At 32.7% G+C, this 14,527-nt stretch overlaps 2 protein-coding genes across 2 annotated transcripts in view; both read left to right on the plus strand.

Annotated features, from left to right (window-relative positions):
* Positions 1–3,980: 3,980 nt before the first annotated feature.
* On the plus strand, positions 3,981–6,106 carry LOC145331187 (uncharacterized). Its single transcript, XM_080175808.1, has 5 exons — positions 3,981–4,038; positions 4,642–4,743; positions 5,151–5,321; positions 5,659–5,818; positions 6,067–6,106. Exons 1-5 carry the CDS (start codon positions 3,981–3,983, stop codon positions 6,104–6,106), a joined length of 531 nt encoding a protein of 176 aa, XP_080031934.1.
* Positions 6,107–13,220: 7,114 nt separating this feature from the next.
* Positions 13,221–14,527, plus strand: part of LOC145331188 (calcitonin gene-related peptide type 1 receptor-like) — a 39,396-nt gene continuing 38,089 nt past the window's right edge. Inside the window, exons 1-2 of the mRNA XM_080175809.1 lie at positions 13,221–13,288; positions 13,677–13,766. Of these exons, the coding sequence (XP_080031935.1) occupies positions 13,221–13,288; positions 13,677–13,766 (158 nt within the window). The remainder of the gene's footprint in view (positions 13,289–13,676; positions 13,767–14,527) is intronic.

A 14,527-nucleotide genomic window follows, 5' to 3' on the forward strand; every position in this document is an offset into this window, starting at 1 on the left:
TTGTTTAATTTCATGAAAAAATATTACTCGTTTTAGAAAAGTAATTGTATTTGTAGTTTGTAGACTTAAAAATATTATTACTAATCACTAACTTTTGCATGTTGTCCTAGTAAATAATTCAGTAGACTTAGAATATTGTAGACATTTAAATGATAGATTTTTTTAGTTTATTCCATTTTTAAGGCTCTTTATAGTGCCTATAAAATATAACGCCATATTAGAAGAGTTCATTATATAATATGACATAAATCAGGATTTTTCGGTTAAAAGTTACTCCTTTTTTATAGGGACTAAATATAACAAATTCCGAATTACGTCATATCAGAATAATGGACTATTCTAATCAGACGTCCATAGACGTCCAAGAAGGGGGGGGGGGGTAATGGGGCGATTACCCCCCCCAAACGAATTTGGGGGTGTCGTAGGCACCCAAAAATTTTTTGCGAGCTTCGCGCGCATTTTTAATACTAAATTTTTTATAAAATTTAAATTATCCCCCCCAAAAATTTTACCCCGGGGGTAAATTTTTTTTTTGGGGGGTAAACAAATTTTACCCCTGCCAACAGATTTCAGGGGGGGTAATTAACCCCCCCCCCCCCCAAGCAAATTTTACCCCCGGGGTAAAGATTTGGGGGGGGGGGTTAAAAAATTTTGCGTCATTTTACCCCCCCCAAAATAAAAAGCTTGGACGCCCCTGCAGACGTCATTTTTATAGCCACAATTATTTATAGCTTCCAATTTTTCCCAAAATTTTTTTTTTTGACTTTGCTTTCTTGTTTTGTTTGAATTGTGAAGAGCAAAAAGTTATTGAACCTAGCATCTTCCTAATAATATCTATAATACAAAGTAGAATTATGTCTGTCCGTCCGTCTGTCTGTCCGTCTGTCCCTTAAGATCTCGGTAACCTCTGAACCGATCGGATTCTACCCTTCAGGGAATATAACTGATGGTCATGTGGTGGTTTTAGGCTATTTTCTTGGGAGGTGGGACACCCCCAACCCCCCCCCCTATTAAAAAAAAAAATATTTTGTGAATTTTGCGAATTCGTTATTTATTCGCGAAAATCTGCAACCCATTCGCAATTTTTTCGTCTGGTTAGATAGTAAAAGATTTAATTATTTTGATACTCACATCATTTTTTGTAGGCACGTACCTAATTACCTCTTGGTGCAAAGCTCCTAAAGGCTAGGGGCGAAGCCGCTAGTAAAATACAAAGTAGAATGATGTCTGTCCGTCCATCTGTCTGTCTATCCCCTAAGATCTCGGTAACCATTGAACCGATCGGATTCTATTCTTTTGGGAATATACCTGCTGGTCATGTGGTGGTTTTAGGCTATTTACTTGGGGGGTGGGACACCCCCAACCCTCCCAAAAAACAATAAAATCCACCTTTCATTTTTTTGCCGATGCACATAATAAAGGCATTGGTGCTGCATCACCACTACTACTGTTTTTTTTTTAGGCAGATAATTAAAACATTGGTGCTGCACCACCAGTTTTTTTATTACCTCTTGGGGCAATGGACTATTAGTAATATAGTTTATGAAGATCAAAGTAAAAGAATATTGGGTACATGAGCTATATATAACTCTACCCATGGGGTTGTATCTTTGAAATCAGCTAATAGTTGTCTAGATTATACATTTTATAGAGAAGATTGGAGGAAATAAGGACGAAAAATCTTATTTAACTGTTTGAAAAACTCTTGGAATTTAAGAATATAAAAGGATAAAAGTGTGTTTGAATAACTGAGATAATAAGGGGAAAGGATTTTATATGAATGTCGTATTTGCATATTTTAAGAGTGAAATCATTTTTACGTGGTCGCATTCTAAAACTAATTTTTTAAAATTCTCTTTTGGTCAGATATTTTTTAAAGTACATTTTATCTGTTGCATATCCCCTCTAATTCCGATATGAACCCGCTTTAGTGTATTTACCCCCTTGACAATAAAATTACAACCCGTCGATTTAGTTTCAAGGGAAGTGTTAATATTTGTAAAGGGGCTGGCAAAACCTTTTGAACGCGCACGCCTTAGACGCTTTCTTATGTGCATTTCTAGACCTTAGCCTTGTAACATTTCCATCTGTTTTTGTGTTAGTTATTCAAATTACACAACAAATACAAAAAAATGAACTAATTTGCTTTAGAGTGTGTCTTGATATCTCTTACAGTTTCCAAGTTTAACGCCCCCTTCCACCCGAAATAGAGTCAACAGGAATTTCCGTCCTTCCTAATTAAAACCAATATAAATGAATGCGCTCATGATATTCTTGTATGTCTAACTTTATCAAAGCAGTTGATAGATCATTCACATTATAAATTTTATAGAAATAAAAAAATAGAGGGGGGATTGAATTGTCCCCACCCGATCAGAAAGCGATTTGCTAGCAGACGAGAAAGGTCCCCAACTGGGAATCCAGGTTTTTGTCGAGCTATACAATATACATTTATAATTATAGATTTTTATACAACTATTGTTACATTTTTATGAACTAAATCGATTTATTATTAACCCACCCCCATCCCCCTTCCTACTGGATAAACAAACTGTCCAATAATGGGGTTTATAGTAGCAATTGTAGCTCTAATCTTAAACGTTAACTCTTTTGTCAGTTAAGCAAATTTTAATAGTCAGCAGAACATATAAAAATGTAAAGTTATGCAAGCAAACAAAACAAGAAATTTGGTAGACCTTCTAAATCAAGGCTTTGTTTAAAAGTATTTCAATTATCTCTTGAAATTCTAAAATTCTTTTTTAGCTCCCATCATTATTTTATTAAAACTAAGTCTGTTGCATCCTTAAAGGACATACTTACAATTCCAAGACTTTATTATAGAGATGCTTTGCTTATAACATTGTACCTTGTTGTAATGGGAATCAGTGCTTTTAAATTCAGATGATTAGGAAAATTATAATACATAAACAATTGTTGTTAAAAGGATAACAATCAATTGGGACTTTCTGTTAACGATTATAGAGATGCCACGCTTCCTAAATCGTACCTAACTGTTATAGGAATCATCATGCAAAGTTTGAAATAGATAGGACAATTCTAACTTGTCTAAATTAACGTAAAGAGCTAACTGTTATGTAATGACAGACGTTCGGACGGACCGACCGTAATTATAAGGAAAGCTTCGCTTCTAAAAAGACAGCTGAGAGAATGGATAGATACTGTTAGTCATTTAGAACAAGGACGTCTAAGGGGGGGGGGGGTAAAGTGGTGATTACCCCCCCCCCCCCAAAGAATTTGGAGGGGGGAAATACCCACCAAAGTAAATAACACCTAACAAAAAAAAATTTGGCGCGCTTCGCTTGGCGCGCATTTTTACTACTAAATATTTCATTATTAAGTAGGTACATTTTTACATTATGAAATTACCCCCCCAAAAAATTTTACCCCGGGAGTAAATTTTGAGGGGGGTAAACAGGGGGGGGGGGTAATTAACCCCACAAGCAAATTTTACCCCCCCCCCCTCCAAATAAAAATGCTTGGACGCCCCTGATTTAGAACATAGTTTTATGTAAATTATACTATGTTTCCTATCGAATTTGACTTTCCGAATAAATAGCACTGGGTGTTTTTATGTTCTTTTCAAAACATTGCTGTTTAAACAGAAATATGGTTAAATAAATTTTATAATATTTTCCTTGGAATTGTTGATAACACGTATTAAAGACATCTTATGCGGATAGTAAAATTATAAATTATACTATTAATACTAGTTATGTTGGCCCTGAGGGACCAAAAGACCAGGCCAAGGTAACTGGTAATGATTCTTATATGATTTGTATTATTCGTGTAAATTTGTCTATAGCTATTGTTTCGAAGCCATACCCAAGACTAAGAAACAAGTATGATAACAAGACAACTGATTGCACGACTTTTTAAGTCTGAACTAATTACGTTTTTTTACATTCTCAAAAAAAATGAAAAAAACTTTTGACAAATGATGTTTTACAATTGTTGTTGAAATGTCGGATGACAGTAATGACATTAAGGCGAAAGTTATAACACATAATCAACAAAAGGGTGAAGTGTATTTGAAATCAAATTAGTAAACCCATGATAATTTTACTCTTGTGATATATGCATCTTTTTTCATAAAAACACAATAAGTCAAAACTTTTAGTGTTTATTATTGACTTTCCTATAAAATATTTATAAAAAACGGCATTCTTGTGATTTATGCTTCTGAAATGTTATACATTATTAAGTGTATCCCCAAAAAAGGGAAAAAGTTAATTTTTTTCTAGCATCCTTATTGCTAATCCACAATTATCAAGTGCTACAAAAATATTTTAAAACTTACAACTCCAAGTATCCGTTCGTTATAAAGATCTTGTTTTTTTTTCATCAGAATTTTATATGGGTATTGTGAGGGAGGTTGGGCTGTTTATTACACTAGACCCCAAGGTTTTATAATATCGTTTTATGATTCGTTGGCATAACAACTTTTCTTAAGTTAATTGTAAATGCGTTTCAACCAATAATTGTATTCCATACAAAGAGTTAATTTTGTGCATTAACATTTGGGATGTACATCAATTTATCGACCATTGTATTATCCCTTTGAATCCCTGTTAACTATACCTTGAGTTATATGTTTTAAAGATCTTGTCTTTTTTGCATCAGAATTCAAGGGAATTGTGAGGGAAGTTGTAAAGCAGATGATTTTCAACGGAACAGACGCAGATCAAAGACTTGAAGAAAATCAACAGCTTTTCAATGAGATAGGTAAGTTCCAGGGAAGAAGGGAACATTGGGCTGTTTATTACACTAGTTTCCATTCTTAAGTCATTCTATGAAGTATTTGAATGTTAATCTATTAAAGAAGTAGGAAGAAGGTTTGTACCTCTGTATGAAATTTTGAGTATCTTGGCTTTTTTCATCGGATTGTAATAATAGTTATTTATCGCCTTGTTTTTAAGACAGCTTTCCGCAGATATTAAATATAAGATTATAAGATTAAAGCCAGTTATGTTATCCCCGAGGGGTCGAAGGTCCGGGATAACAAAACTATTGTAAATTATTATTTTCATTTTAATATTCATAGAAAATAGTTTTAAAGCCTTACTTTTCTTCACAAAAAGCATAAAATGTCATAAAAAAAACAAATCTTTTCTAAATTATCGTTTTTTTAGTTGCTGAGAAGATAGCGGATTTTCTGTTGGAGAAGAAATTTATTCCCAAAGAGAAGGAATCCAAAGAGTTACGGGATAAAAGCAATGTACAACATAAAGTAGACAATAAAAATCTAAAGAAAGTTAAGGCTGAAAAAAAGAAAAACTCTAGAATAAATTTACTAAATAAAGGTAATTGCATCGTATTAAAGACAGCCTTCCGCGGTTAGTAAAATAAAAAAAAAATATTAGATTAAAACCAGTTTGGTTAGCCTCGAAGGGCCGAATGCCCGGTCAACAAAACTGGTATTAATTTAAAGATTTTTATTTTAATATTCGTGGAAAATTGTATTTAACACAATATTATATATAATTTATCAGTATAGTTCGAATACAGCGTATATTAATCGGTTTAACATAACCTTAAATAATGTATTATTGGTTACTTTTCAGAACTTTTTAATTTTATTCTTTTTAGCCCCACTTAAATAGCAATATTGCTTGTCTAAATGATAATTACTGTTTTAAGGTTTCAGCTTACGAATGACACCACCAGCACCTATTAACTCAGAAATAACTACAACTACAACTTCTACCCCAACAACAACCACAACTACTACTACAACAACAATGTCAACAACCATCACAACGTCAGAAAGTTTATTAAGAGTGACAACTACTGAAGGGATGCATTTATTAATTTTAATTAGTAGATTAATTCATCTTCCAATATTTTCCAAAAAAAAAGTTAGTTTTTTAAATATTAAAATAACATAAGTATGTAGTGAAAAGAGTTCAAAACGGGTTGATTTAGAAATATAATGGCCTAATGTCATTTCTGGTGCTTTTTAAAGGGAAAGTCGAGAGCTCTGTCAGTCTAGTGGTTTAAGAGATCTTAAAAGACAAACAAACAAAACCTTACTAATTTATGTAATAGGTTTGAGAGAGGAAAGTCTAGCCACCATTTTCAATTTTAATTTTTAAAAAAACTAAAAATTATTTCTGGATTTTTTTTGGGGGGGGGGGCGGGGGGTGGGCGGGTCTTCTTTTTAATGGCGATTTTATTCTCTTTACTGTAAATGAGCGATTCAGCGGTTAGCGCAATCCTTTAGCAACACGCAGAAAAACAGATATCATGTTACTTTTATATAAGCATTTGTATTTGTACTGAAAGTCAATATATCTTTCTTGGATCTGTGTATGTCTGTCTGTACCGAAGGATCTCGATAACCGCAGAACCGATATGGTTTTCTTTTGCTATGTAGTCGCTAGTATTACAAAAATTAATAAATACTATATATAAAACTAGAAACTTCAGAGGTAGCTTTACTCCAGGCAGTACTTGAGGAAGAAAAGCACCCACTAGCTGAATTAATCTTTAGACAGGTTACAATTTTAAACAAGGCTTCACATACATTAGAAGATTAGTTAGAATGGGTAATAGTTCTTCGTTTGTTTAATTTTGAATTTAGGTCAGGTTAGGTTAGGTTGTATTGGGTACTGCATGTACAGGCCCCTCAGACAGGGGTAAAGCACAGGAACCCTTCCATTTTTTCAATTTTGTCCGGTAAGAAGGGGGGGGGGGGTGTTATTAGTCCTTAACAGGCACTTTGTCGGAAAGTATTGTACTTTTAATAACATTTTAGTGGCCTTTTTTTCAGGGACCCTCAGTATTGGGAGTAGGAGCACTCGGTATGGTTTACACCTTACTGGCTGGCCTTCCATATTGGCTTCCTTTGTTGGCGGGCGGCAGAAAGAAGAGAGATTTATCCACCTATAAATCACCCGATTATTATTATAGAACTATTTTAGATTAAATAAAAAAAAAACTTTTATTTATAGTAATGGCCTATAGAATATGTAGATAATTTTTGTTGTCAATTGAGGTTGCTAATATAGTCCTCAGATATTGGTCAATAGGTTCTTCCATGGTCAGAGGAGTAGATGGGGTTAAGTCATAAGGGGGTGTATTGTTATTAAGCAAAATGGGAGAAACATTTTATCAGGGTTTGCGAGAATCTCATATAAATATCCACGTATTTTTTATCCATTTTATGGCGCAGCTTTTTAAAAATTATACATCAATCAATTTAAAATTAATATAAAAAATATTTATAAAACATTAATAAAAAATTAAATCGTTTAAATTGAATTTGATTTGTTTATCTTAAAAATCTAATGATTATTCATATTTATATTTATTTATTGATTGTCATAATAGTTTATCTATTTAATTTGAATTTAACTTCTTAATAAGACTATTGAATTTAATTTTAAAAATGAATTTTTGTTTGTTTGTTAAATAAATTGTTGACGGAACTAACTTCGAAAAGTGATAAAGGATGTGTTGACGTTTGGTCTAAAAAACAGACAATCTTATTTTTAAAAGATATGTATCATAGATATAGATAAAAGGTGTTTAAAAAACAATCACTTCATTTTTTTAATAGAACAGTTTTGGTCAAAAACTAACAAAAAATGGCCCAAATCATGTCCAAGCAATAACAATGAGAAAACTCTATCGAATTTTGATTACTACTCACCTCTCCTGAGCACTACAGCTTGAGTCCTAGCCCTTGTGGAGAATTTTTCCTTACATGGAGACTAAAATTCAACAAATCGTCTTAAGTAATAGTAATCTTGTAGTTAAACCCCATAACGCTCAGAGTTTTTGATGGGGCATGTAAAGACCTTTCCATAGACACCTTAACCAGGTTTCTAACTCAATCCTAGCCAATTTGGCATAAAAAAGACAGACCTATCAAACAATGAGACATGACTGGTACCTCTACTTCTAGATATATATATATAGGGATTCTGAAGTTTTTTTTTATCTAATATGACGACAAAATGAAGCCAGAATTGTCTATGAACCTAACTGGAAAATTCCTATTCCATTTTAATCTGATTTTATCAAGGCTTTTTTTCATTCCCACTTAATACAAAGGATTTTACTAAAAGATTTAATCTAGATACATATTCTAGAAACCAGCCAATAGGAAAAAAGCAGAAGAGCAATCCATTGATACAAAAGGACATTTTTAAAGATTTCATTCGCGTTAGGAATCAGCTATAAATAGTCGAATTTGTTTACTTTTTCTTTTTAAATCTAAAATAGAAATTTGGGTTATCGAAGGGTTCGTCCGCTTAGATTTCCTTTTAAGTTTGACGGATTATGGGGCCAGATTAGCCATCTAGATCTACCTTATCTAACATGAATATGAAAGTTGGGTTAACAGACAATTATATTTTAGATTTGCTTTACTTTTTAAAAAGCTAAGCTTTTCTATAATCAGGGTAGGTCCGTCAGTCCGTAACGGCTGTCACTCTACAAGTATTATGGTTCGTTTGTCCTACCGTTTCAGAGCTTCGCTGTTTGTCATCCTTGTTATATTGCTAGAAGAATCACCATACAAATTTAAATTCCTTGAGACGATTTTAACAACCCTAAGTTATCAGAGCTGTTCGTTTTTAGCCGGATGAACCATTAATATAGAATAGCTTCGCTTTTAAAGATTTCCATTCTATTGAAAAGTCAAATAGTAAATAGATCTTATTTTTTACCCTATCTCTCTCACTCTCTCTCTCTATCTCTCGCTCTCTCTCTCTCTCTCTCTCTTACTCTCTCTCTCTCTCTCTTTTTTTCTCTCTTTCTCTCTCTCTCTCTCTCTCTCTTTTTTTTTTTCTCTCTCTCTCTCTCTCTCTCTCTCTCTCTCTCTCTCTCTCTATCTATCTATCTCACTCTCTCTCTATCTATCTCTATCTCACTCTCTCTCTCTCTCTCTCTCTCTCTCTCTCTCCCTCTCTCTCTCTCTCTCTCTATCTCTCTCTCTCACTCTCTCTCTCTCTCTCTCTCTCTCTCTCTCTCTCTATCTATCTATCTCACTCTCTCTCTATCTATCTCTATCTCACTCTCTCTCTCTCTCTCTCTCTCTCTCTCTCTCCCTCTCTCTCTCTCTCTCTCTATCTCTCTCTCTCACTCTCTCTCTCTCTCTCTCACTCTCTCTCTCTCTCTCTATCTCTCTCTCTCACTCTCTCTCTCTCTCTCTCTCTCTCTCTCTCTCACAATAACTCCGAAAGTTTAGACGGAGAAAAAAAAGACCTCTTGCCCCCACTCTTAAAATTATACTGTAAGAGAACCATGAAAAGTTTACGAGATCTTGATGCTAGTCGCTGATGGATTTCAGCGTTGACTGGAAGCACAAGTATTTTTGCATTTAAAGTGATTTTTTTTTATAAATTTAGTAATTTAAATGTGATTTATTTAAATGGATTACTTTCATAAACGGGAAGTAATGTCCTTCGACATTTCTTCTGTAAAAGTGTTCATAGCTGACCCATTGTTAACTTTGTTTTGTTGGTTAAAAATTGGCAAATATGCAAAGTAGAACGATGTCTGACCATCTGTACATCAGTCTTGATGAAGCTAAATAACTTGCTTATTACTTGACCGATTAATCTCTGCTTTTCAGAGAATATCCTTAATGGGCATGACATTGTTTTAGGCTATTAAAAAGCTGACACCCTATCCCAAAAAAGAAGAAAATTATAAAGTGAAGCCCCTTGAAGCTTGAAGGACCATAATATGGAGAATTAAAAATCCTGGATGTTTTCAAAGTTTAAGATTATATGGTAACGTACATATATACATATGTACTTTTATTTTTATCAAAATTCAATATATATTTAAAGGGATTAAAAATAACATTTAACACTTATCCTATTTTTACATTTATTTCTAATTAATCAGCAAATTTTAGTACAGGAAAATCTCAAAAATTAATAAGTTTTGGTGTTACTGAAAATACAACCGCACCGCCTCTACTTTTATATTTATGGTTCATACGTGGTTTCTAAACTTAAGCCAGAAAAAAAGGATATATTATTACTTGGATATTACACCAGATTTTGATGTTTTCTTGTAGAGTGAAACTTGAACGGGCAAATATATCAATTGCCCTCTTCCACCCCTTTTACGCCATCCCCAACCCTCCTTCTGCCTGATCCAACTGACCAATAAACAAGGTCCATGTTAGCAAGCTAAAGTATTCACTTATATTCTACATCCATTGTCAGAAATCATGGGATTTACAATATACCCTTAAAACTTTTACATGCGAAGCTTCTCTATAACTCACTTTGTCTGTATGTTCGTCAGCCATTTCGTTACACTATATGGGGAAAATATTTATCAGCTTCTATTTAATATTGACGGCTGAATTTACCAATAAGAATCCACTAAGAATCCGTCAGTTTGGTATTCATGCTGCAAAAATATAACTTTAATACACAAAAAACACATATGAAGGGTTTTGTAATTTTCTCTTCAAATTTATGTTTGATTCAAGACCACATAACAACTGCTCTTTAAATTACTTTGTCCGTATTTTTATCCATGATTTTAATGATGCTCTGCTATCTATTGATTTTCATCCTAATTTATTTTATAACACTAATACTTATGCAACATTAAGGACAGATAAAATATATAATATACAAACTTATTTCTTAGAGACAATCATTAGAGTTTTATAAAGAATAATTCCCTCTTAAAATGAAAACTTGAAAGTAATCAAATGACTTATTTTTAAAAAAACTCAATTATTAATAAAAAGATTTTCACAGAATATAATTTAAAAATCGAGTACATATGGCTTGCTTAGAAATCAAAACTTAATCCATTAGAAACTTTAGATTCATTGAAAACTCTACATAAATCTGTATTGGTTGGTTTAAACAAATTACACAAATTATAATAATGTATAGAGGAACTAATTTTGCTTATGATTATTGTACATCAATTTATCAATTGTCTTATCCCTTTAGATCCCTGCGATTATTAAAAATTTGTTATATTTTAATTATGTTTTTGTTAAATGTCCTTTATTCATGAATGTTAACTTGTTATCGTGTTTTTTTTTCTCGAATAAAACTTAATTATTACTTATTAGCGAGTTGATAATCTACTATTAATAGTACATACTTATATAATAAATACACATAGTAAAAAAAGCGTACCTAATGGGGGTGTAGGAGGGGTTTAACACCCCCTGATGATAATATATCATTGATGTCTAAAAGGCGCATACCCATCTTGATTATGGTTCAGGAGTGATGTAAAAATTTTGTGGTGTGATTAGGGAACAACAATAAAAATGGAGGGAGGAGAGGGACTGTCAATCTTGCCCCAATTTTAATACATATATTACTAATTAACAGTATAGATAAACAAGAAACGATAAAAAATTATTTTTAATAGAATTTTAAAAATTTGTTTACTTTTTTAGGGGGAGGGGATTTCTTTCCAGGGTGATTTCTCTTGGGAGAGTAGAGCTACTCTCCCCAAAATAGTTTTAAAACTTTTCAGTACCTATAAGAAGCTTCACTGCAAAGGAGAACCATATCGATCGAGCGATTAGTGAGTCTTGGTTATAGTTAGTGGCGTGTACAGAGTTAAGAGATATTAATAGGTCAAGATGGAGATGGTTGTGGGGATATGTTAGCTTTAAGGGGCTGTAAAAGTAAAAAAAAGTGTGTTATTTTTTTTACTCATGGGTTTGGTATGTGGATAGTGATACACCCCCCCCTAAAGCCCACCCCTACATAATCAACACAGTCAAAAAATTAATAGGTATGTTGAGCGGTGTAGGGTTTGGACCACCCCTCTTAATTGATGGGGGTTGGATACACCACCTTCTTTATATTGTAAATATTAACTTTTCAGGTTTTCTTCAATATTTTTTTCAATATTGATATTTTCTTATTTTAAAAAGGAAAATTATGAAGAAATTGGTAAATAAATAAGCATCATTTTATTTTTAAATAATTAATAATCCTCTAATTATTTCTAAGGAAGATATTATGGTTAAAATATTTATTAATATCTTTTTAATAATAAGTTAATGCAATGCCTGCTTATGTGTGAGTGAGTGTTAGACAGTTAGGTAGGAATCAATGATATAGCATTGGAGAATAAATCTTAACTTTCCGTCCAGCTATTAAAATATCTTCCCTTTCACTTTTTTAAAACTTGGGGCTACGTCCCTAAAGTCCTATAGCAGAGGATCTTGGACAAAGTAGCCTCGGACAAATAGCTTCGGACAAAGTAGCTTCGGACAAAGTAGCTTCAGGACAAAGTAGCTTCAGGACAAAGGAGCTTCAGGACAAAGGAGCTTCAGAACAAAGTAGCTTAAGGACAAATCCTGTTACTTTAATATAAGGACTAGCGGTTATCTATGTATCTAGGGATTTGTATTCAAGGGGGTTAGAATTGGTTATGAAAATAACCTAAAACCATCCCAATGCCTAAATCTAAAAATAAAATACCCTTAAGCCATCCCAGGGCCTATGTAAAGCTTTCTCAAAATTAAGAACTAGATTAGACCTGTAGTTATTGAAATCTTAAACTTTAGACAAAAAAACCTTATTACTTTATAAAATAGGATAATAATAAGTGCTGAGAGGGTGCCTGTTGGTCTGAAGATTTCCTTAAAATCAATTGACCTATCCCTGTATGTCAAACAAGATTATGTGGGATGTGTAAGCCCATGTGGGTGTTAGGTAAACCTTTCTCTATCAGAATTTATAGAGTTTTCACGGTGCAGTAAAAAAATTAATCTACATTTAAAGAAAGAAAAAGCAGTGGTGTGCACAGGGTTTTGCCAGAAGTGTGTATGCTTGATGGGGTACAAAAAAGGGAAGACAGGGTTTCTAAATTTTATGTGGGATTTTAACACCTTCAACACCCAAAAATTTTGCATTTTTCAATTGTGTGTGTATGATTGAATTTTCAAAATGATCAAAAGCATTGACTGGCTGACTGTCGTGATTTGCAAGGTTGATTCTCTGAGGAAAATAAGAATATCTGTTTTGCTGAAATTATTTACTGTTTGCATGATAAATAATTATGATAAAATCCTACTTAACAGTGTCACGAAATTATAAGTATTTGTTTATTATTCCTATTAATAAAATACAGTGCTGCTACTCTATAGCAAGAGTATTTTCATACCTACATCCGTTAGAAAATTACGTAAAATGTGCCAATCTTTCTAATTTCCTTGTTAAGTAATGGATTTCAAAAATTTTCAGATGGGTAGAATGATAGTTAGAACAAATTTACATGCCCCTGACTATATTATAGAGGCAAACTCCTACAGGTACATAGATAATAAGATAGATAGATAGATAGATAGACAGATAGATAGATAGATAGATAGATAGATAGATAGATAGATAGATAGATAGATAGATAGATAGATAGATATATAGATAGATAGATAGATAGATAGATAGATAGATAGATAGATAGATAGATAGATAGATAGATATATATATAGATAGATAGATAGATAGATAGATATATAGATAGATAGATAGATAGATAGATAGATAGACAGACAGACAGACAGACAGACAGACAGACAGACAGACAGACAGACAGACAGACAGACAGACAGACAGACAGACAGACAGACAGACATACAGACAGACAGAAAGAAAGATAGATAGATAGTCTATATTTTATTAATGATATGTATATTTTAGTGAAAGTGTGCAAGCAATTGGTAAATTATTTCATCTGGTTCTAGACAGAAATTCTGTTTATCATGTCAACGATAAATATTTTCTAGACAGGTTGGTGCAGAATTTAGAAAAAGCTTTTTAAAGTACCTATACAAAATGACGTCATACTGACCTACCATTGGTGAATTAAATTCATAATTTAGTCTGTGTATTGGCTTGTAATTGGTCATTTGTATTGTATGAGGTTATTTTCTATAGGCAGCACTACAAAGAGCTTTGTTGGTACAAAACTTAGAAGAATGTATAGGAACTGCATATTGTTACAACCAGGGGTCGGCAGCCTCTCTGACGTGTGGCTGCCGAGCCCTGAGGTGGGTTCTTAGAATATCAAACATTGCTGAATCGGCCATGGTAGCCAGATCACAAAATTTTATTTTGTACAAATTTGTCTATAAATTTAAAGAAAAGTGTTCTAAAATCATAGAAGAGTTATTAAAATAAGATTTTGTTCAATTTTTTAAGATTTTTTATATGATTTTGGAGGATTTTTCTAAAAATACAATTTTTGTTATCTGGCTACCATAGCCGATTCTGTGTAAAATTTTTTTTGGAACAAACTCTGATAACAACACAACAAAAATTTCAAACCCCTCATTTTACCTCCCTCAAAATAAAAAGCTTGGACGTCAAGACGCAAAATTATCATTTTGAGAATATTAAACACTTAAATGTGATACTATGCGGAAGTAGATTTTATTTTAGATTATTTTTGACTTTTTTGTAACCAAAACGATAAGAAATATCCAAAGAAGTACAGCAATATTTTTTTCAAATTTGCTAAAGGTTTAAATGCAGCACAAAAAAACACAATA

Source organism: Acartia tonsa, chromosome 11, assembly GCF_053477335.1.
Source record: "Acartia tonsa isolate MP-2025a chromosome 11, ASM5347733v1, whole genome shotgun sequence".
Taxonomy (NCBI): domain Eukaryota; kingdom Metazoa; phylum Arthropoda; class Copepoda; order Calanoida; family Acartiidae; genus Acartia; species Acartia tonsa.

Bases quoted from the DNA above. Each gene is read 5' to 3' on its own strand.
- LOC145331187 (XM_080175808.1), top strand. From the start codon at position 3,981: ATGTCGGATGACAGTAATGACATTAAGGCGAAAGTTATAACACATAAT. The intron at 4,744-5,150 runs GTAAGTTCCAGG...TCGTTTTTTTAG, and splicing joins ACAGCTTTTCAATGAGATAG to TTGCTGAGAAGATAGCGGAT. The intron at 5,322-5,658 runs GTAATTGCATCG...TACTGTTTTAAG, and splicing joins AATAAATTTACTAAATAAAG to GTTTCAGCTTACGAATGACA.